Source organism: Pteropus alecto, unplaced genomic scaffold (assembly GCF_000325575.1).
Source record: "Pteropus alecto unplaced genomic scaffold, ASM32557v1 scaffold61, whole genome shotgun sequence".
Lineage (NCBI taxonomy): Eukaryota > Metazoa > Chordata > Mammalia > Chiroptera > Pteropodidae > Pteropus > Pteropus alecto.
Window position 1 is genome coordinate 16,764,048 of NW_006434835.1, and position 26,206 is coordinate 16,790,253.

The 26,206-nt window shown below is 38.3% G+C and overlaps 1 protein-coding gene, 1 long non-coding RNA gene and 1 pseudogene across 3 annotated transcripts in view; 1 reads left to right on the forward strand and 2 right to left on the reverse strand.

Moving 5' to 3' along the window:
- The window catches only part of RBKS (ribokinase), a 78,052-nt gene that overhangs the window by 29,451 nt on the left and 22,395 nt on the right, over positions 1-26,206 (reverse strand). The window contains exons 3-8 of one of the 2 annotated variants that reach the window (XM_025045674.1): positions 19,284-19,347; positions 18,349-18,411; positions 15,531-15,695; positions 7,935-8,026; positions 2,208-2,396; positions 763-1,633 (exon numbers count right to left, since the gene is read on the reverse strand). In XM_025045674.1, coding sequence (XP_024901442.1) covers positions 1,550-1,633; positions 2,208-2,396; positions 7,935-8,026; positions 15,531-15,695; positions 18,349-18,411; positions 19,284-19,347 — 657 coding nt within the window. In that variant the 3' untranslated portion in view covers positions 763-1,549. Of the gene's footprint in view, positions 1-762; positions 1,634-2,207; positions 2,397-7,934; positions 8,027-15,530; positions 15,696-18,348; positions 18,412-19,283; positions 19,348-26,206 lie in introns of those variants that run through there. The other variant, XM_006910346.3, reaches the window with a different exon arrangement.
- Positions 7,654-24,273, forward strand: LOC112478468. The gene is made up of 3 exons (XR_003045841.1): positions 7,654-7,856; positions 13,254-13,431; positions 20,687-24,273. It is a non-coding gene; the product is annotated as an uncharacterized LOC112478468 (long non-coding RNA).
- LOC112478523 lies at positions 12,572-12,690 on the reverse strand (annotated as a pseudogene).

Here is a 26,206-nt window from a genome sequence, read left to right on the forward strand (position 1 = left end):
TGATTCCAATAGAATAAAAGTTGTTTATGCATGCTTTCATGTTACCATGGCTGCGCTGAGTAGTTGTGGCAGAGCAAGAATGCATATGGCCTCCGAAGCCTCAAACTTTACTATCTGGCTCTTTATAGAAAAAACTTGCTGATCCTGATCCAGTGCCCGGATCTTCCTGATCCCATTCTCTGTCTCCCGCCTCTGAGCATTAAGTAATTCCGTTCCTCCTCTGAACACAGACTGCTTTTCACCTTTCATGAAACCTAGAAATTAACTGCAAGTGCAAAGAAACCAAATGAAGGGGCACAAAACAAAGTGAACAGCTCCCTGGTGCACATCGCCGTGTTTAAGATCCTCAAAGTTGTCATCTGTCACGATCTGTGAAATCCAGTCCTTCAACATGAAATGATTCTGTTTTCTAGTCTGATTATTGATAGCGACTCAAATTTGAACATTTCCAAGGCTAGTTTCTTCATCATTTAGTCCCATGCCCAAGCAGTGTGTTTTCATACGCGTGCTCTGTGGTGGGTATGGGTTGTTTTTTCTGACCGGCATTGATGTCCCATCCTCTGATAAGAGTTCTTTGATTTTTATTTGACACCAGAGATGGGGCATGACGTGGGGCAGAGTGTGGGCAGGGAGCTACCCGGGACTGCCACTGCAAGGCAAACAGACCTCACAGTGAGTGAGCAAGCGAGCAAGTCCAGTGACACGGGTTAGCCTCTGCATTCACCACAGTTTCAGACTTTCTAATTAGGCACGCCAAACACCTTTTCTGTGTAAGCTCGTTTATTGTACTTCTGCTGCTTATGAGCAAAAACAGGAGTCGTGACTGACACAGGCACTGAAAGACGAGGTTAAACCACTTTTGGGGACCCCCATAGGCCTGACATCTTTACGAAGACACTTCATTTCATTTTTAGTAAGAGAGGAATAAATTCTTCTACTTTAGTTCAGGACCTAGAATAGTTTTAGTCTAAAGCAGGATCAATTTCAGAACTAATGAGAAATTTCTCAAATTCAGGTTACTGTTCATCTTGACAAAACAGAAAAATACTAATGGTTTCAGAAATGATCAAATATGAAGAGAACAACAACATCAAGTACAATTTATCAAATACCCGATAAAGCACATTTTGAAAGGCAGTCATGATGTAATTTCATCTAATAAAAGCATGCCTTGCACTTATCTATTTTTCAAAGCATATTTGTATCCAAAACTTCATCAGATCCCTTTAGGCTTCTTTTTTTGATAAATGATCCACATTTTAAAGTCTTTTCTAAGCATAAAAACCAAAACATATTTTACAAATAATTATACAGCACTTTCTTATAAATAAAAATCCTAAAATTTTTATTCTTCAGCTCGTTTCGTGTCTCTGACATGTGCTTACTTTTTTAGTCAGCTCTTCTGCATTCTAGGCCATAAAGAGATCATTTTTATTTCTCCAGCTTTAGAGGAACCCTGAGCCTTTTTTCTAACTTGTTTCCCTGTCATCCCTGCTTTGTAGCTAGCCAGGACTTGTCCACTTAAGCTGCTTGTCCTCACCACAGTGCCTTACACACGCAGTATCCACAGGCCTAGTTTTGAACCCCAGCTCTGTTGCTTCGCAGCATAATGGTCCTGAGCAAGTTTCTGAATCTATAAAATGAGGATAATAATAGCATCCACCTCATACAATTGTTGTAAAGATTAAATGAGATGTACACAAAAGAAACACAGTAAGCATGTAGTAAATGTTAACTGTTATTATTTGTTGGCCGAAAGAATGAGCTCTGCTAACCACTGCTCCTTGCTATTTCATTCCACATGAAGCCTGTAAAATGTGGTGATTTGTTTATTGTCTAAAATTTAAGCCCCTTGACGGCAGAGACTTTGTCCTGTTTTAGCACCTAATGTATGCCTGGCATATGATAGGTATTCCAAAAATATTGAATAAATGAATGCATAAATATAGGTACTAAAGGCATAATTTTACTGATATTTTGATTTTTTGGATGGGAAAACTGAGGCTCAGGTTACATGACTTGTATAAGGTTCTACAGTGAGTTAGAGAGGGATTAGGATACAGTTCGCTTGCCCGGTTGTTCTTCTCTTCCCCGCTATCACTTCCTAGGGCCTTTGCCTCATGATCCCAAAAATTCAAGTGCAAAAATCTTAGGAACTAAAGGGTGATTTCGAGGGCCAAAAATGATTCTGAAATTTAAAAACCTACCGTGGTATCCACAGCCTTGACTTTCTCTGTGGGAATGTGCTTCGGAACGGGCTCTGTCTGTGACAGCATCACACATCCTTCGGCACCTAAGGTGACGATTACGACCCGGCAGCCCCTTTGCATGAGCACCAGCGCAGCCTTCCCAGCAGCCGCAGGGCTGCTGACTGCGAGGCCCGTCAGAATCTCAGCCTGGAATACACAATCGTTAAAGGAAACGGTGATGAGAAAAGGAACTGAGGTCCACTTCCAGATTAGATTTTTCTAGAAAATGTCTCCTTTATTTTGCATTACAACCAATGCAATGGAGAACTTTGATAGATACTGGCTCAGAAAAATAAATAAAAAAACAACGATGATGACACAAACAAACTATAAAAGACATCTTGGGACAACGAGAGAAATCTGAACGTGGCCTGGATATTAGATGACAGTATAGAATTATTGATAATTTTCTTGGGTGTGATAATGGTATTGTGGCTCCTTGTAGGAGATGCATGCTGAAGTATTTAGGGGTGAGTTATTATGTTATCTGCAACTTACTCTCAAATGATTCCACAAAAACAAAAATACACACAGGGAGAGGGGAAGCAATAGAACAAAATGTTAACAACTGTTTATGTGGAAAGTATGAATATTTGCTGTATCGCTCTTTCAGCTTTTGTGTGTGTATGTACAGTAATTTTCATAATAAAGAGTTAGCGGGAACATCGGGGTACATAAATCTTTACGAATGTTTTCAAATTTTTTGGGTAAATACCCGGAAGCTTTCATGGTGGCCAAGACATGGAAACAACTGAAGTGTCCTTTGATAGATGACTGGATAAAGAAGATCTGGTACATATATACAATGGAATATTGCTCAACCATAAGAAAAGATGAAATATTGCCATTTGCAACAACATGGATGGACCTTGAGATAATCATGTTAAGAGAAATAAGTCAGACAGAAAAAGTTGAGAACCATATGATTTCATTATATATGTGAGATATAAAGCTGAAAGCAACAAACAAACATGACAAGCCAACAGATAATCATGGACACAAACAACAGGTGATTACCAAAGGGAAGGGTGGGAAGGGAGATAGAGTTAAAGGGGTCAAATATATGGTGATGGGTGGTGAACACGCAATGCAGTATGCATGACATATTATTGAATTGTACACTTGAAACGTGATTTTATTAAGCAATGTCACCTCAATAAATTTAATTGAAAAAATGTTAGGGGGAACAAAGAAAATCCTACAAAAGAAAGGAAGGGTGGGGAGGGAGGAAAGGAGAAAGGAAGGGGCCACTGCCAATGATTTTGATATAAATCGCGCCTGTAAATTTCACATGTGGGGACGTAATTCTTCTAGGCCTCTGTTGGGCCACAATGCCTTTCTCATATTACTAATTACAGCTTTCCATGTTTATATACCACTCATTTCTTTTGTCTGTTTTTGCTAGGGAAGACGGAAGCAGAGTAGCGGAGGCACTGCTATGTAGCAGAAAAAGCGTTATCATGACATTCAGATCTCCACCGGTTAATTAACTGTGACTTTCCCCAAGTCATGGATGATTTGTACAGTGAGAGGCTTGCACAGTAGTTCTCTCCCAGGATATGAAAAGGTCTCTGGCTGAAGCAACACTGAGGGGCTGCAGCCCTGCTTCCTCATCCCCTAGGCGCCCCTCCAGCATCTCTGAGGGACCTCAATGGTTCTGAGGTAGACAGCCGAAAAATCACTGGACTAGATGAATTATACAATACTTTTGGACTCAAAAAGCTTATAACTAAATTCTGTCTTTAATGTATTACAGTTTAACTGTATACTATCTCTTCCTAAGAGTGGGTCTGTCCCTTCCTGGGATAGCTCTGAATGTGCCCAGATTAACCCGTTTTGTCACCTGTAAATCACCCCACCGTGGCTGCTTCAGTTTTCCCACTAGCACAGGTGTCATTAAGTTGACCATGTGTCATCCCTTACCATCTTTTTTCCACAGACCCTTTCAGTCTGAAGTGGCTTTGAGGCCATTTTCTTTTTTTGTTTTTATAAGTTTCATTAATCTTCATTACTGGGATTACTAATGTCTCTTGAGTTGGTCTGTTTTCAGAAACACTGACTTCTTGTGGTTTCTAAAAACCTTAAAAAAAACTATTCTTTAATGAAAAAATTTGAACATAAAAAAATGCAATAAACAGACATGTGCCTACCATCTACCTTTGACAAATCTTAATTTTACTTTATTTGCTTCAGATATTTCTCTTTAAAGAAGGTAAATATCTTCTATATATATTATTTAGAGATGTGCTTTCCCCCCTTAACAGTATTTAATTCCTGTTGACGTATGTAGCTCTACTTTTTTTTTTTAAAACTGCACAGGATTCCATACTGAAATGTACTATAGTTTAAACAAAATGTATTCTATTTTTCATGAATATTTTGGTTTTTCCATTTTCTCCTTTTACAAGCAAAGAAGTATTGGATATTCTTATCATTTTATATGTAGTCTGTCTTTTTTTGTCTGGCTGCTTAAAATTTTTTTGTCTTTACCCTTGATTTTATGTAGTTTCATCAAATGTACATTAGTAGAGAGTTATAGCTATTTGTGCCACGTGACTTTTAGTACACTTCTGATCTGAGGACTCACGCCTTTCTTCAATTGTGGAAAACACCTTGCAGTTTCTCCTCTAATATTTCCTCTTTTCGGTTCCCTTCATTCTCTTCTTCCACGCCAAGTAGCTGTATGTTGGAGTCTGTCAAGTTATCTCTCATTTCTCTAAATTCCTCTTTAATATTTAAAAATATTTTTCTATCTGTGCTACTTTCTAGGTGAATTGAGTTTTCTGCTTCTGGGTGAATTGATCAAGGTTTTCTTTTAATTCACTAATTCTTCATTCTAGTCTAATGTTCATCTTTCTAATAAGTGCTTAAAAATTTCAATGCTATTTTTCATTTTCAAGATTTCAATTGTTTTTCTTCCACGGTTTCTTCTTTTTTAATGAGTGACAATCTTAATCATAATTATTTTAAAGTCTTTTGGGAATTGTTTTATTATTTGAATTTCTTCTTATGAAGACTGATCTTTCGATTGTTGATTCTACTGGTAAACTCTCACAGCACTGTGTTTCTTCTCTTGGAGGCTCACCTTGCTCCCTATGAGTTAGAGTGTTCACACTTCACACTTCAGCTCCCACCAGGCTTATCCCTGCCTTTCTAAGGTTTTTTAGTTGCATCCATTAGGCTTCTGAGGGTCTCTAAACCAGAGCACGGTGTTATATTGGCAATATAGAGTTCCTGTTCTGGTGTTGGTGATATGGCCAATCCAGTCACTAAATCAGCAGTGGTCTTGGTACCTTTCCTTCCTGCTCAGAGGCAGCATCTCTGTCCTCCTATCTCGTTGAGTTTGGAGCCCTATGTAGGCTGTAGTCTTGGCAGCAGGAGTAGCAGCTTCCTCTACCTTTTTTTGCTAGCAGGGGAGCCCAAGCACAGCATCTCTGGTTTCCAGCAGTGGGCACTGCTCCAAGCTCCCACGAGTGGTGCATGTTTAGTACCTATTACCCATAGGAGGCAAACTTCTTACCGCTTATAACTGTTTCTGGGACTGGAGTCCAGCATGCCCTGGGCAGAATGCTCTGTGATTCTGTGACGTTTCTGATCTGTGGAGTTATTTATTTTGATTTTGAGCTTGTGGAGTTATTTATTTTGATTTTGAGCTCGTGAGTATCTTTTCTTTATCTCTTTTTAAATTTATATAGTAATGGTTTGTATATGTGGAGCAGAGGGAGTATCTTAAAGCATGAATTTACATTATTATTCTGATTAGAAGACTGTTAAGCTTTTAAAGTTTTTCTTTTTCGATTACATTTTCAGATCAGTCTTCTCAAAGACTAGAGTTTGTTCATGTGTTCATTCATTCATTCATTCATTCAATAAGCATTTACTAGGTGCTATGTGCCAGCTATAGTTTAACAGATGGTAATTTCCAAAGATAACTGTATCAAAATATACATAACATTGTACATGTTCTTTTTACACCGTGACAATGACAATCTTCTATTGAGAGGTGGGGGACCAAGGTATATTTTCCTGCTTTCATCAATAGAATGGGCCAGCAGAGATGCTATGTGACTTCCAAAGCTAAGTCATAAAAGCCAACATGTCTTCTGCCTGGTGCTCTCTCTCTGGATATTGGTTGTTGAAACTCAGCTTCCATGTTGTGAGGGAAGCCCAGGCCACACTTACACAAGGGGAGGCCATGTGTAAGTGTTCTGGCCAGCAGCCAGCATCAGACAGCAAGCATGTGAGTGAAGGAGGCTTCAGATGATTCCGGCTCTGAGCCTTTGAGTCTTCTGGGCCACAGACATCATGGAGGAGAGGCATGCCGTGCTGTGCCCTGTGTCAATTCCTGATGCCCAGAGTTCGTGAGAGACAATAAATCATTATAGTTGTTGTAAGCTACTAAATTTTGGGGTAATTTATTGTGCAGCAATAGATAACTATACACATAGGGATAGCCACTGGAGATACAATGGTGAATAAGACAGATGTCCTTGTCCTCACAGGGCTAGTAATTTAATGAAGAAGATAAAAGTATTAAACAAATAACTTGAACTGTCCAGTGTTTAAAGAATAAATACAGTGCTCTGTAAGTACCTAGCAAGGAAATCTAAGCCAGTTTGGCAGCTGAGGATAATCTAACCTCTTGTGAAATGGTCACTATCTCCTATAATTCCTTTTTCTTAGCACAAAGCCTGGCCATGGTGGTTGCTCAGAAATATTACATAATGCAATTGTGGTTTGTTAAAATCAGTTTCCTGTGGCAGTCTTCTTTCTTGTTTATGTTCTGAGAGGTGAAATTCACAAAAAGGCAGATTAGGAAATCCTAGAAACTGTCTTTCAGCTTTCAAACCAAATGGAAAATTACATTATAGTTCATGAATTGCTAACTTTCTATCCCTGCATGTCGCATTGTATAATATGTCCGGCCTCCCAATGTCGGGAGAGCCTGGGTCTAAAACTGTCTGGCTTTAAAAGGGAGAAATGTTGGAATTTTCTTCCTAAAATGCTTCAGAGTAAATGATACAACATGAATACACTGATAGATGTTTTATGCAGATCTATAAATTTTGACCCTCAGAGGGACTGAGAGGGTGCTCCTCTAAAGGAGGGGACCCCAAGGTCTTTCCCACAGCATCAGTGGAGAACCGATGTCAGTCTACAAATGCAGTCACAGGATCTTCACAATTGGCTGCAGCAAAGGCTCCTGGGGGTTTGTGTTAAGTAGGGTTGCTAGAGTAAACACAGGACACCAAGTTAAGTCTGAATTTCAGAAAAATGACAAATAATTTTATAGTATGAGTTCATTTAGTATATTACTTGTTGTTTATCTGAAATTCAAATTTCACTGGGTGTCCTGTATTTTTATTTGCTAAATCTGGAAGCTCTAATACTAATTAGTAAATAGGATATGGAAAAAGGAAAACAAAATACCAATAACGTGAGAGCAGGGAGAGCACTAACATCAACTGAGGTTTGATAAGTGCCAGATTATGGGGATGACTCAGAACCTTTTTTTTCCTAGGACTAATTTCCTTTCTCCACACCCCCGTCAACTGAAAAATCTGTTTTCACTGGGGCCAAGAATTCACATGCAATCAAACTGATGTGGTGAGCCCTGCTTCTTTGCTTATTCATTTAAACGAGTCTTTGGTTTCTCACGAAATGAGCAAAACCTTCCATCCTTACCTCACTTTCATTGCAGCAGAACACATCTGAGAGAGCGTAGAAGCGGGGGTCCAGGTCAGCAGTAGCAGGAGCCGGATTGAACAACGTTTTCACTGTAAATGAATGGAGGAGGGGTTTAGTGGTTATCATTTTTTAATACGGTGCATTTACAGACATTCAGTAGGAGAAATCCCCAAGTGCAACCCCTTCTCCCATTAGATTAAAAATTAAAATAGTTATAGATGTAGAAAAGTCTAAAATCTCAATCTCTATTATAGCCTGGTACAAACTCCTTATTTCCATCTACTCTACTTTTCACTTTACAACATTTCAGCTTTAAGGGCAGGCATCAATATTTATAACCAAGGTGATCACAAAGTTATGGCGATGGGAAACAAGAGGATTAAATAAGGTTTTAAATGTGGCACGAAAGGACTTGTATGAATGTGAACATTCAGGCTGGTGAACATTTTTGTGGGTTACTTTAAATGCTTAGTTGCAAGGCTAGTTCATAAATCCATTTTCCAGGAAAGAAAAAAAGAGATGATAGAAAAGAAACAATGAAGAGCTCAAAATTTTCCTGGTAAGACTAGTAAGTAGGAAGTTCACGTACATATATATATTTTGAACACCTATGTATATCTTCCAAATATATCAGAATTAGTCATGCAAACATATATATTTACACAAAAGCTTGTATTCTTGGCTACTGTAAGCAATCTAAGAACATAAAGGAAAGACTGGGAAAGAAGGGGAAACTCAATCAGTCTGAGAGCTAGCTCAGACTAGGAGACTGTAGGAGGCTGGGGAGAGCAGAAACAGGGCAAATGAGAACGGCACAGCCATTGCAGTGTCGGAAGTGCATTTTTCAGAGGAGGAAAGTGAGCCTCCGAGAAATGAGGTCACAGTCAAGGTCATATACTGGGACTTGTGTAGGCTGGGTCCCTACGTAGGGTCCTCTAGCTTTAAGTCCTGGGTTTGGTTGTAGCTAAAATAGTTGCCTCTCTAGGCCAGGACTCTGTCCATAGCAGCACAAGTCCACAATTCCAATTTACAACATTTTAAAACAGCTTTTGTTTGGGAAGCTTCCCCTTTGTCAAAACACTTACTTATCCACCAAAGCGCCCAACTAGACTGGTTGGTCTTCTTTTCCTCTACCCAGGTCCACGGACTTATGTGTTTAGTAACCTCAATTATTATAGATCTATAGAGTAAAATCCTCTAGCTGCAATTCTCAGAGACTCTTCCAGAACAGTGGTTCACAAACTTGGCTACACATCAGCATCACTAGGAGAGCTTAATAAGATGCAAGATTTCTGGGCTCCACCTCAAACCCACTGAATCAGAATCTCTTGGGGTAAGATCAGGGATGTGCACAATGACGAGTTCTCCAAGTGGCTCTTCCATACCTATCTTGGCGCCGATCCATTCCACATTCTTGGGGAGCTGCTTATCGGCACATGGCCGAAGGAAACCGTCCACTACTTCTGCCTGGTGAGGCTAGCTAGTTTGCGTCTGCGCCTTCCTTGGTCTTAACATTTTGGTTTGGCCAGTGGATCGTGTCCAGTGGTTTACAGGATGACGCTATTCCCACATTTTCATTATTTTAGAATCCAGAATGTCTACCCACGGAAATTCTATGGTATATTTTTGGCTGCCCGTATTTTTGCACAGGGTTATTGTGTAGCTTAAATTAGAAAAGGGATGTAAAAGCCCTGTGTAAACTGTAAAGTGTTGTACAAATGTAAAGGATTATTACTGTTATTATATTGTCCTTTACACACAGCCTGACACCCCCGCCTGTCCACCCATCTCCTCTGCCTTCTATTGGAATCTGTAGCCTGGCAACAATCTCTCTCATTTGTTTTCCCAGTTTTGCGAGGTCTTAGAGATGTCAATCATGCATAAAGGCCCTCATTGCCCAGCATTCTAACACACCTATTTACGTTTTAGGTTTTCAGAACAAATATTTTGTTTCCTATTTCCTGTAAGCCTTAAACTGAGACACCATTGCTCACCTATATGATCAACTCTGCCCTCGGCAGCATCTGAACACAGGTTAGAGCAAACTGCCAGTTAGGAACAATAGGGTAGAGCCGTTCTTATAAAAGTTCCATTGTATCTCAAAAGATCCCTGATCCAGCAATTCCTTTTCTAAGCCTCTCCTACAGAATACACAGGCATGCAAACACGGTACAGTAATGTCCATTCAGCTGTTTGTAACAGAAAAAAAAAAAAAGAAACTTAAGCATCAAGCAGAGAAAATTGGTTAAAAAAATTATGACACATACATCCAATGGAATGCTCTGCTGTTGTCAAAAAGAATGAAGTAGATCTCTGTTTGGTCATAGGAAGATTTCTAGAATTTATTTATAAGTGAAGAAGGCAGTTTTATAATAAAATCTATAGTAACATCCCCTTCTTTTTTTTTAAACAAAACAAATAAAATATAGCTATATGTGTATTTATATTTATATACCTACATAGAAGAGAAAAGAGTCCGAGAGGTTATTCACTAAACTAATAAGTGATTAATTACAAAAGACTTATGAGAAAAAAATCTGACCACAGATTACCAGGTATACACCAAGCAAAGACATTGTTTTTAAAACATAGTAATATTTTACATCAAAAACAAATACACTTTGAAGGAAATGATATGTCTAGGTTTTGCTTCAAAATAATCTGAGGTTGCAATGAGGGGTGGAGAGTAATGAGTTTGGGCATGGATGAAACAGGGTTGGTCATGTGTTGATAATTATTGAAATTAAATGACAGTACATATGGATTTACCATACTATTTATTCTCTCTGTATCCATATATATTGGAAATTTTCCACAATAAAAACAAACTTTAAAGAAACAATTCCACTGGCTCTTCAGCAAAATCACTGGAATGAAGAATTCTATAATTTAATTTGACCATAAATATTGTATAAAAATCAATCAAATCTTATTTGCTTGTATTTTACCAAGGGAAACAAAGCATTCTTACCAGTAGTAACTGCATACATAGGCTCAGAGTCTGACTAATAACGAAATTTAGGGGAAAAGTAAAAATGCCATAAAGAAAGGACTCTCTTTGGCTTGTGCTATCATACATAAGCATAAATACTTTACTATGATGGAAAAAACATGAAGAATCAGTACAGTAGATATAGTTAGTCAAAGAAGAATGCAAATTTGTAATAGAGAAGATGGAAAAAAAAATGATGTCATCCTGGAACCATGCAAAACAAGAAAACACAGAGTAACTTGGAGACAGAGGTGATTGATAGCACTCAGCAGTAATTATTATTCATCACAGCGTAAGACAGACTAAACTCCTGGATGTCTTAACAGCATGTCAGTGGCTGGCAGTGATGCCAGTGAGGAACTAGGGAGGCCTAGGGGGGCAGCTGTATAGGTGCAAAGACAGAAACATGAGACAGAAGCTCTTCATGATGGCACCAGGGAGGGCGGTGGCTGGACAGTTACAAAGGCCCTAATAACTATCTCAAAAAACAGGGGAAGAAAATCATCCTAAGTAAAGAAACTGGGAAGGCTGGACAACCCCAAACACTGGCGTGGCAGTTTCTTACTCTAGGGGTTCTTTTCTGTGACTTGAGCAGCAAAAACATTAAAACCTTGGGCTACATGCTAGACAATCTTATTGTGAAAGTCAAGGTGGCCAGTCAAGAAGTTTTGTTTGCCAAATGGAAAAGGACTAAAGTGGCACTAAAAGATATTTTGTATTCTACCTAGAATTTAATCTTGGTGATTACACGATCTCAATTATTTATAATTGTTCCTGTAATGTCCCATTTGCTTTTGAAATGGATATAAAGACCAGAACCAACATGTATAATTTCATCACAAGCAGCTGCAGCAGCAGTTCTGCTGTGGGCCTACCTCACAGCATCATGACCTAGGGCAGAGGGGGGCTTTAGAGGGCCACCAATTCATTTTTGATGTTGCATGTGCTGTTTCTTTAAAATCACTGCTTTCATTTTAGTAAAGACAGCAAGAGTCCCAAAGCAGTATATATAAAGATGGAGGGCTCCTTTTCCTCTGTATTTAAATAACTGATATATAATCTAGTTATACAGTGTGTTTAATTCAAAATCCATCACTAGTTAAGTAGTAGAGATAAGGAAGCTGTGATAATAAACCCATGGATGATGATGATGATGATGGATGATGATTTTACCATCTTTCTTGTGAGTGGAATCATACTGATTAACACATATGCAGTCTCATGGGGCAATGGGCAGGACACTCAGTGCTCAACAGATGTTGAAGCTTTCCCTGCTCTGTGCTGTGACCAGTCCATTCACACATCATCACATTAAACTGTGAGAGGTCTCAGCCCAATTCTCTTGTTTTACAGAAGAAACTGAGGCCCAGAGCAAGGAAATGACTTACTTGCCCGATGTCCCCCATTTGCTAAGAGGCCACACTTCATGACTCCCAAACAGTGCTCCTTTCATTGTCCTATTCTCTCTCGAGAATTAAGATGCATTACATTCTCTCTCTCACCCAGACACATACACATACCCCTCCCTTAGTGTAGGATCTAAGCTGTGTCTGGCTAGTTACTACCAAATGGGGACCAGCTAAGTTCTGGACAGAAGAGCATGTGTGCATGTGTGCTTGTGTACCTGTGTATTTTTTTTTTACGCCTACAGCACCTGGTCTTCCTAGGTGATCTCCCATCCAAGTACTAAACATGCCTGACCCTGCTTAGCTTCCGAGATCAGACGAGATCGGGCACGTTCAGAGTGGCATGGCCATAGACATGTGTATGTGTATTTAATGGGGTGGGTGGGGGACACATTGCTGAAAACACTCTAGGGTCCTTTCTCTGTGACTTGAGCAGCAAAATACTCAAAGCTTAGGCTCCACGTTGGACAACATTACAATTCATGGATTTTACTTTTCTGGAGATACTCTTCATAAAGTCTCAGTTGCTAGAAATCGATGGGATGTTGAAGTTTCTTTATGTAAAGTGTGGTCGAGGAACTTGGGTCTTGGAGTCTGAAATCCTGGTTTCTGTACTGACTAAAAAAAGTATGACCTTGGTTGAGCAAATTACTTAACCTCTCCACGTCTCAGTCTTCTCACCTTTAATCTGGGAGAATAATGCCTGCCATATGTTCGTCATAAGGTTTTTTTAAGGATCAAATACATATAGAAGTGCTTTATAAGCTGTAAAGTACGTATAAATGCAAAGTATTACTACTTCCAGTATTATTATATAAGGTCATGCAGACTTAGGCATGCTGGCTTTTCATAAAAATGTGAAGTAGGCTAAGTGGTCTTTGGCCCGCCATTACCTAACCCCCTTTCTGGTGTCCCCAGGGTCCTACAGCTCCTTAACTGGAAGAAGTGCCTGGCGGGTGATGGAGGAAGCATTTCTGGACCCCCACCCGGATGACAGCCAGAGGTCAGGCTGCCTGCCCGTCTGGATAACTCTAGCCTCACCTGTGAAATGTTGGATCCTCAACTGTGGTTGTTGTATCTTTCCTCCACAAGCTGGGTAGGTAACAAGTAATAAGGAGAGAGGAAACAGTGATCTCTGAGAAGCAAGGGATAGTAGGAAAAAAAGAGAAGTTACATGAGAATATGCTTTGATCTATAAAAGGAAAGACAGGAGCATGAACGAAGTGGCACTCTGTGTTCACATCACCCAAGTAAGAGGATTGCAAGGCAGAGAATGCTCACCATAAGTACTAGAGTTTATCTGTGACACTCTGAGAAAATGTAACAAAATGGGGTTTGGCTCAGAATTCTTTCTGACAGCTTCGAGTCCATTAAAAATACATTAAATGTCAGTGAGAATTTGCCATGGCATGTTGTTTTGCCATGAGGAAGATTTGTTAAATCAGTACATACATTTAAAAGTTCTCCAAAATCATTTCAGTAACTTATTTTCCATTTATTTCTGTGTAGAACACTATACACTCTGGGAGAAATCACTTAACACAAACACATGCACACACAGACACACATACAGACATATACTCTTACTGTTCATTTTTTTCTTTTTTTAGTTTTGTATATTGATGAGAAAGTTTTACCTGTAAAAGTCAATGTGGTTCTCTCTCTCTTTCTTAATATAAATCACAGAACTATTATCATAATATCAAGAAGAAGCTATTGTCTTAGAGTGGCTAGTTTTTATTATTTTTTATTTTTTTGACCAAATGGTGCTCAGTTCAGGATATTATCCAAATTAAAGAGAGAAGAAAATTGAGATTTACTGAGACTTACAACCCCAGCTTGGCATCATATTTTATTTTATTCAATCTTAGAACAATTCTGTAGGGGAGTGTTTCTATATGCATTTAACAGATAAGGCTCAGAAAAATCTGATAATTCTGCAAAGACCACAAAGCTAACAGGGTCAGAAATGGGCTTCTAACTCAGAAGATGCTCTCCCCACTGGTTAATGGTGAAAAAACAACAAACAAGAAGAAACTATCTGAGTTTTTATAAGTCTGTTATTTCCTGGGGGTAGGAGAGGAGGAACTGGCGGGAGAGCAGATGAATCAAGGTTAGCCGAGGGCTGACAATTGTTGAAGCTGGGCAACTGGATTCATTACACAATTCTGCTTGCTTTTGCTTTTTTAAAAAAATTTAAGTATAGTTGATATGTAATATTATATTATTTATATTATTTTCAGATGTTCAATATAGTGATTTGATATTTTTATATTTTACAGTGTGCTCACCCCACTAATTAATCATCTGTCACTGTGCAAACTTATAACAATACTATTGACTATATTTCCCTTCACCTTTTTCACCCAGCCCCCCACTCCCCTCTCTGGTAACCATCTCTTTAGTTTCTGTTTCTATGAGTCTGTTTTTGTTTTGTTTTGTTTGTTCATTTGTTCATTTTTTTTTTAAACATTCTGCTTGCTCTTGTATGTTTGAGAATTTCTAAAAATCAAAGGTCAAACAAACAAAGTTGCTTAAAGGACATTGACAACATAGAAAATATTGCATATAAATAATCTCTCGTTTATGGAAAAGATAATAAAATTTTACAAAAAGGAGAAAGAACTAATCTTCAATTTCTAGAGATGTATATCAAAATGTAGCTGGGCAGTGATTATACATGATATGCATCCTTTGCTTCTCAGAATGGAAATCATTCTACGACCTACAGTGTATCTTGGACATTGGGCTGCTTCAAAGATTCTAGTTACTATTTGTATTCTTTCTTTTCCTTCCTTCCTTCCTTCCTTCCTTCCTTCCTTCCTTCCTTCCTTCCTTCCTTCCTTCCTTCCTCCCTTCTTTCCTTTTTTTTTGATAGATATGAGTCAGTATATAAAACATTTAAGATAGATTTGAATTTATTTATTTATTTTTATTATGGTGACATTAACGAAATCCAGTAAGTTTCAAGTATACAGTTCAATAGTAAGGCATATATAAATGCTACTCACATTATTTTTACCCTATTTGTAAGGTTTTCTAACATGATCAAGAAATAGAGGAAGTCAGTGAATCTCACAGATGGGAGAAAGAATATTTCACTACAGAAAAATCCTTGCTTTGCTTAAAAGGTTAACTGTAATTAAGACATTGATAAAAGCTTTTACAGAAAGAATGAGAAATACGTGAAATCACCTCCACTGCGGTGAGCCATTGTTAGGGCTTCCAGAGAAGTTGCTGCAGTCACTTCCAGCTGGCAGATCATTACTCTGGCTCTGCTGATGGCCTTGGCGGCTTTCCTCAGGTCTTCAGTATTCAGAAGTAAATTTGCTCCAGCCACTATAACGATGATATTCTGGCCTACAAAGAATTTCTACATATTTATATTAAAACAAAGCAAAGCTGAGCAATGATATTCTGCAACGTTACAACCACTTTTAACAAAGTCATTATGGAAACTGTCATAGGTGTTAATTTTAACACTTCTAGGCCATTCAGGTTAAATTTCGTATTCCTATTTACAATATCTCAGTAAGATTCATATTATTCTAATCATTTTGAGCAAAATCTAAAAATGATTTCCCTTATTGATATTCTTATATAGAAAGAATATTAGCTGAGAAATTATATATAACATACTTTAAAATTTTCTTTTATAGGAGAAGGCTGGGGTACAATGTATGTGGTAAAGGTTCTTAATCTTAAATGACAGGTGTCATAATGATGAGTATAAACAGGAATAAACTTGCCTAATGCTAAACACTAATGCTCTGTAGTATGCAGTTAGTTCAAGGTAAACCCTAGGGTATTCTGAAAAGTGATTTTGTAAATCAAAACACATTTTATAATATCTAACAGATAGAAAATTGTACTAATAATGTAAGGTAGAAAGAAGGATATTTGGACGAGACTATAGCAGATCAAACAGAAGCAGGACTAAGGGATCTTATATACTCATCACTTAGACTCACTTTCTACAATCCCACCTAAATGCGGGAGGTGTGGAAGTGCATTTTATCTGTCAGGTGAACTCTCAAGAGCTGCGATGTCCAATATGATAGTCATGAGCACAAGCCACATGTGGCTATTGACTACTTGAAATGTGTCTAGTCTAATTTGAGATGTGCTTTAATTGTACAATACACAGCAGATTTTTATAGACTGAGTATAAAGAAAAGAAGGTGAAATATTAATTTTAAAGAACTTTTTGATTACACGTTGAAAGGATAATATTTTGGATATACAGTGGGTTAGTGAATATATTAAGATGAATTTTACCTGTTTCTGTTTACTTTTTAAAATGTGGCTAATGAAAAATTTAACGTTACGTATGTGACTTGCATTATATTTCTATTGGACAGCAGTGATCTAGAGGGATGAGTTGTAGCAGTCACTTTTTGCGCCCTAAGCTGCTTGTGCTGCTCTTGTATAGACTTGACCTAAAATTACCTCTGAACACAGCACACATGCTAGCCTATCATCTTACCACAGATGTGTTTGTTAGCCACAAAGAGGACTTAATAAAGTGGGGATGGTTCAGCATAAACCCAACCTCGGTTCTGGAAAAATTCAAAGTATCCACACACTGAGAGACTGCATACCTCCTTCATTTTCTCTCTCAGTGACCTCATTCTCTCGGCTAGAGTCAGCTGCTGCTTCTGTGTTGCTGACTCCTGAATCTAAATTTCTGGCCTGGCCTTGGCTAATAAGCAACAAGCCCAAGACACAGCTGTCTGGTGGACACTGCCATGTGGCTAGCTCATTCATGCTTCAACTTTAACTTGTCAAAACTGAACTCCTTACTTTGCCTTGCTGCTCACTCCTATATTTAAAGGGGCTGATCGTCACCCCTCTGGGTATTCATTTCAGCTCTTCTACTACAACTGTACTCTTGAGGGCATTACCATACACTAAAAACCAGACAAAGTCTACCATGATAGGCACTCAGAACACGAAATTAAATTACATCTGTGCATGAAAACGTAGTATTTTGTATAGAGATAAGGAAGAAACAACTTGAAGATATCACTAGAACATAAAAAAGAGGTTAAGGCAGGGAATGAGCTGCTGTTAGCAGCAATAATTACTTAAGAGTTAGCTTAAAGTAATGAACACAGACTATCTATTGTTAGAATGAAAACTTTTATCTACTGTCTTTTGCAAATTTGGGATCTATTGCGAATTTGGGATCACTAGAATAAAGTTAAATATACCTTCTGTGAGAAATGATCTTGTGAAACTGCATTATAAATTAAAGACATACTGTGACAAATCCTAATTTAACACAATGCATACTGACTGCCCATAATGGGCTAGGTTCCGTCCTAGGTGCCCCATCCAGTGCTTGGTCTTTCTGAATATTAATTCTGATTTTAAAAATCTTATGTAGGTGTTTTTATACTTAAAATAGTTGGTAGAAATTATGATGACTTTACTTGAGGGTAAAGGGAAGTTACTGTTTCCAAAGATAAATGGCTCAACTATGGCAAAGCCTTGTGACTGACATAGTTGTATATATAAACTTTTGAGATCTGATTGCCGTTTAAAGAGCAGGCAAAATTGAACACTAACGATAAGTTAGAAGTAATTAGTTACTGCCATTTGCTCACTAAACATTCTATAAATATGATTCATCAACTTTCTTTTGCACCTATCTATTTACATTTATTTACCTAGTGTAACTGAAATGACAGATGAATAACTGCTTTTAGAGACAAATATAAATTCTTAATTCACGTGAAGGGTAATGAGACATTACAGGATATAAATATTATTTTGAGGCAACTGTATAATGCTTCATATGTATTGGATGGACAGTTTTATATTTGAGTGCTCAACCTGGGAAGTATAAATAATGGGAAACATATTTAGATTGGAAAGATCGTGCTTTAGGCCTTAGGATGGTAGGTATGGTAAGGGATCCATAGGATTAGGGTAAAAATTGATGCTTCTGCTCTAAGTTCTGGAAACGAACCATTTAATGAAATGATGCTCCAATATGCAAAACACATACCTTCTTTATTGACAATTATAGAAGCAGTTCCTGTAGCAGCATCTTTAGTCTGATATGTAAATTCTAAAAGAAAAAAGAAATTATAATCACATATATACAGCCTGGCATGGGTAATTTATTTTAACGACTTCAATGCACCACTAATCCTTAGAAAACTTTTTTAACCTTTAACCATCTGGAATGATAAAAGAGAAATAAATGATTAGTGCTAATTTATACTCATCACCTATACAATAAGGAAAATGTCTTTACACTTAGTTGCACCTTTTCTCTACATTAGTAACAACTCAGCAAACTGCCCCTGCTTCCAGTTCCCTCAAATTATTCATAGTTGTGTACGTATGCATTTTTCTACACCACCATATTTCTTCAGTGAAAGAAATGACAGATCTGAGGTGAATGGCTAACAGTCAAACCTATAAAGTGAACTAGTTTGGTTTATTTTCATTGTCATAAGCTTTGCAGCTCATCAAGAATTATGGCCCGGCAGGTAGATAGAAATGTTGATCGGGCTGCCTTGGCAACAGCAAAGAAACTTGAACTAGAGCCAGAGATCTGCATTCTAGTCCTGGCTCCAGCTCCAACTAGCTGTATGCTCTTGGACAAATTCAGAACCTCTCTGGTTTTCGCTTTTGTGTGATAGTTTCTAAGATCGTTTCCAGGTATGATACTCAATGGCTTTTCTTAAAATATCTTTTGTGAATATAGCACCTGTTTTCTCTTGTCACCTGCTTTTGAAACATTTCTATGAGATGAAAGTTTGTAACCTATTGTTTAAGCAAGGCTGTTTAAGTAAGACTAGACAAAGTCATGCATAAAAATCCTCTGTCCACCAGGGGAGGATCTAATAATTCTATTCTATATCCAACTTTTTCTTGTAATCAGATCAGAGAAGAAAATTATAAAAACCAACTTAAAAAAAGATGAAATTTTACCTGTAGAAATATCATTCTGTTTTAAGTTTTCTATATAATCATTGCCAAAAGAATCTTTGCCAACCTGTACCAAAGAAATGATGAACGTTAGATCTTCTACATTTAGTAAAATGCTATAATGTAGGCTTTAGAATACTTAGCATTTTAAAAGGGCATATCTGCACAGTACTTTATAAACATTAACTAATTAATCTTCTTAATGTAAATTGCTAGACTTGATTGCAGCCCAAAGAATCGTTATATATTAATGTTCTACTTATAGCCTGCCTAAAATGTGAAGCACTTAAACTGTCACACGTTCTGTAGGTTCACTCTCATGTTGATCTGGTCACATGGAAATTCCCACCAAGACAGAGCTGTCCACCATCAGCAATCCACAATATTTATGAATCTCAGTTGTTCCGCTGACAGCATCTTTGTAATGACTTGCCTGATGTTTTAGAATCTTATCTTCTCCTCTGACCCTGACATGGATGGCAAAGATGAGAAATTTAAACAGCCCTTGCTAACTTGATACAGCGGAATTTTGCTGTTTTCGCCTCCTAGCATCCATTCTAGTAATGAAACTTCAATTTGTCCTCTGGATACCCATTGTTTTTCCACTAGTAGATAACATGGTTAGGGCGGCACAGTTGTGATAATCAATGAACCTATGTTGACACGTCAGTATCAGCCAAACTCCATAGTTTACATTAGGGTTCACTCTGAGGTTGTATATTCTATGGGTTTTGACAAATGTTTGGACATATCTCTGCCATTATATCATCATGCAGAATGGTTTCGCAGCCCTAAAAATCCTGTGTTCTGCCTATTCATCATTCTCTGCCCCCATGCCCCTGGCAACTACTGATCTTTTTACCGTCTCTATAGTTTTGTCTTTTTCAGAATGTTGTACATTGGAATCATACAGTATGTAGTCTTTTTAGACTGGCTTCTTTCACTTGAGTGATATGTATTTAAGGTTCTTCCATGTCTTTGTGGCTTGATGGCTCACTTCTTTTTAGCGCTGAATAATATTGTGGTATGGATGTACCAGTTTATTTATCCATTCACCACTGAAGGACATCTTGGTTGCTTCCAAGTTTTGGCAATTATGAATGAAACTACTATAAACATCAATGGGCAGGTTTTTGTGTTGATGTCCTCCTATTTTTAATTTTAACCAGCTGCCAATATCTCAATATTAGATTTCATAAAAACAAACAGATTTTCTGGAGGCTCTGGTAACACTGGGCTTATATGCCTGCATGGCCACCCAGCTGTAACTGCCCCAAAGGTCAGTATGTGCTCTCTAGTTCACCACAACCCCACGTGACACACTGCAATTTATGTGACCTGCTTGGCCCCTGTAGGCCTTTAGGTTTGTCACTCCTGAACTATACTTCTGTTTTTCTGTCCTGCAGGTAAGCACAGCATCAATGGATTATGTGTCTATCAGGTCTTAGCCACTCCTGGTGTGTTCTGCTCGTCCACAGAGAATTGTTCCTCTCCAAAATATCAAGAGAAAGAAGCCTAGAGATTTACTTGGGTCAGTATCTTCTATGAGTGAAGATAAAATTTCCTGGTGAGCTTCTGGACTGTCTAGATCAGGGATTGGAAATTTTTTTCTGTAAAGGACCAGACAGGTAATCTTTTAGACACTGCGGGCCATATGGTCTCTTTTGCAGCAGTTCACCTCTCCCCTTTCTTGTCAGTTTTATACAGGTAAAAAAATCTGTTTAAGGTGAGTATTAAAGGCAGGTGATAAATGGTAGTGATGACATAAACATTAGGAAGTGCAGGGGCTAGGAAGAATTGTCGGAGGGGAGGAAGAAACCAAAAAACATGCAGCTTTGCCCTCAAGAAACTGATAATATTAGAGGGAAATAAGACGTAACAGAGGCAACCGTAATGGTGGGTGGAATATCATGTACGTCAGAGGCATAAACGAGATGGGATTTCGCGTTCAGGGTAACTGAATTTTGTAGCCTGGCTGCAGTTGTATTTTAGAGGCTGCAGCAGCTGTCTGTCTTCTTCCCACTCAGAGCATCACCTGCTTGGCTAGATCCCCCAGCGATGGTTATGGTTCCAGGGCCTTCAAACTCTATGTGAGAAGTGGAACAAAATACTTTGATATTCCCTTGTCAAAAATAAAAATCTGGTAACTAAAAAAAAAAAATGGAAACGTAATGACACTGCTGAGGTTTAAGAGAAGTCAGCTCTAGCTTCGTTAACTTCACATCTAGGTTATAGTGACACGATACAAAGTGAAAGAGGAGATGAAAAGCCCAAGAAGAGGACAACAATATTTTCATTTGTGCCATGGAAGCCCTTTCACATTAGCTGTGTGATTTGGGGCAAGCCATTTTAACTCTCTCTCGGCCTCAGTGTCCTTACCTGGAAAGTCACAGCAAGTTTGCTGTGAGGATAAAATAAAATAATATGCATGAAAGCACGTTTAAAACTGTAAAGGATTAAATAAGGGTTTGGTATTATCATCATCATTATCATCAGGCTGCTTCTCTTGGGGGAACGGATAGGGCTACTACTGCTTAGATTCAATCTTATAAACTTCTTTTGTGCCTACCTTGTTCTCTCTGATGCTCTAATGCTTCCTGTTGCTTCCTATTTTCAGACAGAAGAGCATTTGATCATGGAAGCAAGCATGTGGGTGCATTAAATTATTATTAAAATGAGACCGTATTACTGTTATTCTAATAAAAACATAACATCTCCGTTAATGGTTTAGGATAACTAATGCTGTTCTATGTATTGTTATTTTCGCTGGAACAAGATAGACACCTGGGAGAGTATCTATGCCTCGGAAATACTGTTTAAGCTTCAAGTAGATCTAAATTATGATCAAAATGTGGACAAAGAGCAACGGAGATCTGAGTCCTTTTTTTCTCTCTGTATTATAGTATGACATGTGCAATGTTATACTAAAAGAATGCCATTTTCCCTGTTGCCCCACCCTCAAAACCTCTTAAACATTCATTCATTCTTCTGGATTTTTAAAAAGGTTGGGAGAAGTGAACACCTTCCAATCCCCTTTGCTTACTTTTAACTCATATTTACGCCTCTTCCCCACTAACTGGAAATTGACAGCCAGAGGTCAGAAGAATAGAACCCAAGCAAAGGTGTCATTCATTGCCTGCCATTGAGAGCTGAGTGCAAGTATCTTGAAAATCTCAGTGAATGATACAAACGAAAGGCCCTTACAATAAGGACTGTTATAAAGAAGCTTCATAGGTATCTTGGGAGGCTTCCTTATTTTTATGGTCACACGTTGGCGATCAAATTGATATGCAAACATCAAGTATCTTGGCCATGAGGCATATGGGAGTCAGGAAACCTGGAATCTAATTTCAGTTCTGCCATTATCAAGCTCATTAAAATTCTTGACGACATTTTGCCACAAACTGTTCCATCTGAGCCAAGCTGAAGGGTGGGACTGGTCGTGAGTGATCTCTGACAGGCGGGAAACCAACAGTTCTCAGCCTTGGCTGCTCATTAGTATCTCCTGAGAAGCTTATAAACGTCCTGACGCCCAGGTTACACCTGGGACCAGTTCAGTCAGACCCCCTGCAGGTGGGACCTTGACAGGCTCTCCAGGTGATTACAATGTGTGGCTCCAGTCAAAGACTACGGGTTGCAGGATAAAAGCAGGGAAAGCGGCTGTAAAGCTTTGTCTATGTGGAAGAAATGAAGAGGGAGAGCATAGTCCTGCCTGGTACTAGATGGTTAAGTCAACTAAGTGAGAGCATGGACAAGTGTGACCTACAGAATCCTCTGAGGGAGAGGGACCCATCAGAGGCCAGCATGGGGATCAAGGAAGGTATCGTGAAGCCTGATAGATTCCTTTGGCTTGTGTTTGCTGACTCCAGTCTCATTTTGATGTGGCCCAGGCTTGCTTCTTGTTGCTTCTGCTTCTATCTTTCTAAAACTCATATTTGGCAAAAATAGTTGGATTTCTGTTTTTCAGTGGTCAGTAGAGGCACTATTAACTTGATATTATCATTCGACTATGTTAAAACACTGTGTGTGTAAAATATATTCACGTCTATTTCGTTGCCTTCACTTATGAGAACTTAGAAGTCTTCTCTTCTCCATTTAATCAAAACATACTTGTTTTTCAAGCATCAGCTTAAGGCCTACCTTCTCTATTCTATCCCTTGTTAATCTTATTTCCAGACCCTTATGACATTCCTAATGGATAATAAGTAATTAAACATTCAATACCATCTTATATTGTTTGCCTAAACAATCTCCTTAAAGTCTGGTCTTCCTAAAAGCTTATTGGAGACTCTAGCTTAGCATACATTTATCCCTCCTTAAGCCTTGTGTAATAAAGGTGTTCTGTAAGTATAAGATCATTTTGGTTGCCTGTTTTCCTAGCGCCTATTTATCATTCTTAAAGGGACATGACTACAGGCACCCATACTATTCTAGTCATGGCTACAGAAAGGTTCTATCCAAGGTTTTGTTTCTAATAGTCCTTTAAAGGCACTCTCATACTCTGGTTACAGCAGTGAATTACTTTTGGGCAGAAGGATTCTGGGAAAACTGCACAGTCTGTGGTAGCCTGTTGGTGCGCCTGCTCTACATGAAAGATGCCAGCTCATCAGCAACTGTGGACAACCACTCACTTATGCTAAAGCAACTCGTAGAACCCTGGCTGCTCTTAGGAAATCCTGGGCTCAGCTCTCCCTGAATACTTTACAGCAGCACGGCTGAATAGAACGTTCTGCAGTGAGGAAATGTTCTGCCCAGTATAGATGATGGAAATGTAGCCAGTGTGACTGAAGAACTCGATTTTTAATTGTATTTTAATGACATTTAAATCTAAACAGCTATACGTGTCTAGCGGCTACTGTATTGGACAATGCAGCGGTAGAGAGACTGAGGGTCAAATGAACAGCAGCTTTAAGAGACTAAGATGCATTTGTTGTCATGTAACAAAACCCAGCAGTTGCTTTTTTTGAATAAATCCCTCATATTAACTTTTTAACTTGTCACTTGTGGCTTTATCATAAAAGATGAAAAAATGCATAAAATTCCAGTTGTTTAAGCTTGCTGGTTGTTTAAATCCTCAAGTGGCTGTTTAATAATGGCCTTTAATATACAGAGTTAATGTTACAGTCACCATTATCAGACTTGCTTATCTGAGAGTGGCGATAGGTTTGTTAATTCAATTATTTTTTCCATTCTTCCTATATGAGGCACATTTTATTTATTTGATTAGGGTCATTTATTTGTTTAGGATCATAGGCTCTCCTGTGCTTGGACACATGGCCTGGCATTCCAATCAACATAGCCAACTAGTTTTAGCCTGTGGTTTTTCAACAGAGTTCAGGAAAGGACAGGTTTCACTTCATTATATATTACCTGGAAAGGCCTGGTGACCAATTTTTGATCTTTGAAAATTAAAATCAGAATGTACGATTAGTTGATCATCCCATAATAATTTAACACAGAAGGTTCCTTTTGGTGAAGATGATGGGTGCTCTAACATACTGCTTTTCAAGTTATGTGGTGATGACTCAGCTCTTTTTTCACTTTCAATCCATTTTTAGACTAATAATTTTGTAAAATATAATAATGAAATGAAAAGAACCACATAAAATATAAGACCTAATTTATTACTGTTATATTCAAAAGCTATAAAATTATCAAACTGCTATAAATGTTTCTCTTCACTCTCAGTTGCTGTGCTGTCCAGACCAGTGAGTTTGCAGCCTGGCCTGAGGACCAGACTTTGCGTAGCACTGGTCTAACATACTGCCTCTGTCACGGAACTCCAGACCCGACCTCTCAAAGGAAAACACACAGCTACTTGTATTCGAGTTTAGAGAGTCTCATGTGTGAAGGAAGCAAGACCAGGTAATTTCTTGAAGGTCCTCCCAGTTTGCTGATTTCGGATCTGCGTCATTTGGGTCCATGTCTGCTCATGGCTTCCTTCCATCTGCACAGGAAGCAGGGTCTCTGGCTCAGACTGGGCCACTGCATCTTCAGCTCTTTATTCTACCATGGTCCTCCTGAGCTGTCAGTTTTGATGTTTAGAAACACTTTCCTCCTCTCTAATACTTGGCTTTAATGGAATGGAGAAGAAGAAAACAAATCAGGTGAAGTCCTATGAAAGGTATCCTAACAGGTTCTTTGCCATGCCGAGAAGACTTTCATTTTCTATATCTGTCTGGATTTTTAATCTCAAAATATCATTGCCAATTATCCTTGGACTGCAGCTTTGGCCAGTGACAAGTGAACATTGACTATACAACTTGTGACGACTTGAAGTGTTTCATTATGTATATTTCATTGTACACATATTGATGGACTCTTGCTTAATAGTCCTTACCACAATATCTTGACAAATATTTCTCCTTAGCTCAATATAAGATGTTTTGCATGTGTTATCGAAAAGACTTATTTCATCAGAGCTTGAATTTTTAGTTTGTTGTAGGGCAGTAGTACAAATCAATGTTACTAAGAAAACCATAGGAAATTTTCTTTCTTTCTTTCTTTTTTTTTTAAGTTCCATCTGTTCAATTTTATCTTGAGTAATTTAATGGTTTTGGTTTCTACTTGGAATTTGTCATCTTTAACAAACTGCCATAAAACACTTTGGCTAATTTGCTTAATAAAAATATATTTCACAATGAAAAGAAATACCATGATTAATGGATAACAATAACTCCCACTATAAGAGATTTTATTTTCCTTGTTAAGAAGTCTAAGAATATAATGCAATTTGTTTAAGCTTAAATAAATCCATGTCTAACAGTCCCAGTTTGTCGAAGGAAAGTAACCATGTATAGGTTTTAACTGAAGCTTTGTTTTCTTATCCTCTGTAAGACACCCAGGTTAAATTCCACTATGGGCCTAAACACTAGATGACTAAATCAGGGGCACGGCAGACATGAAGCACTTCAGAACTGTACAGG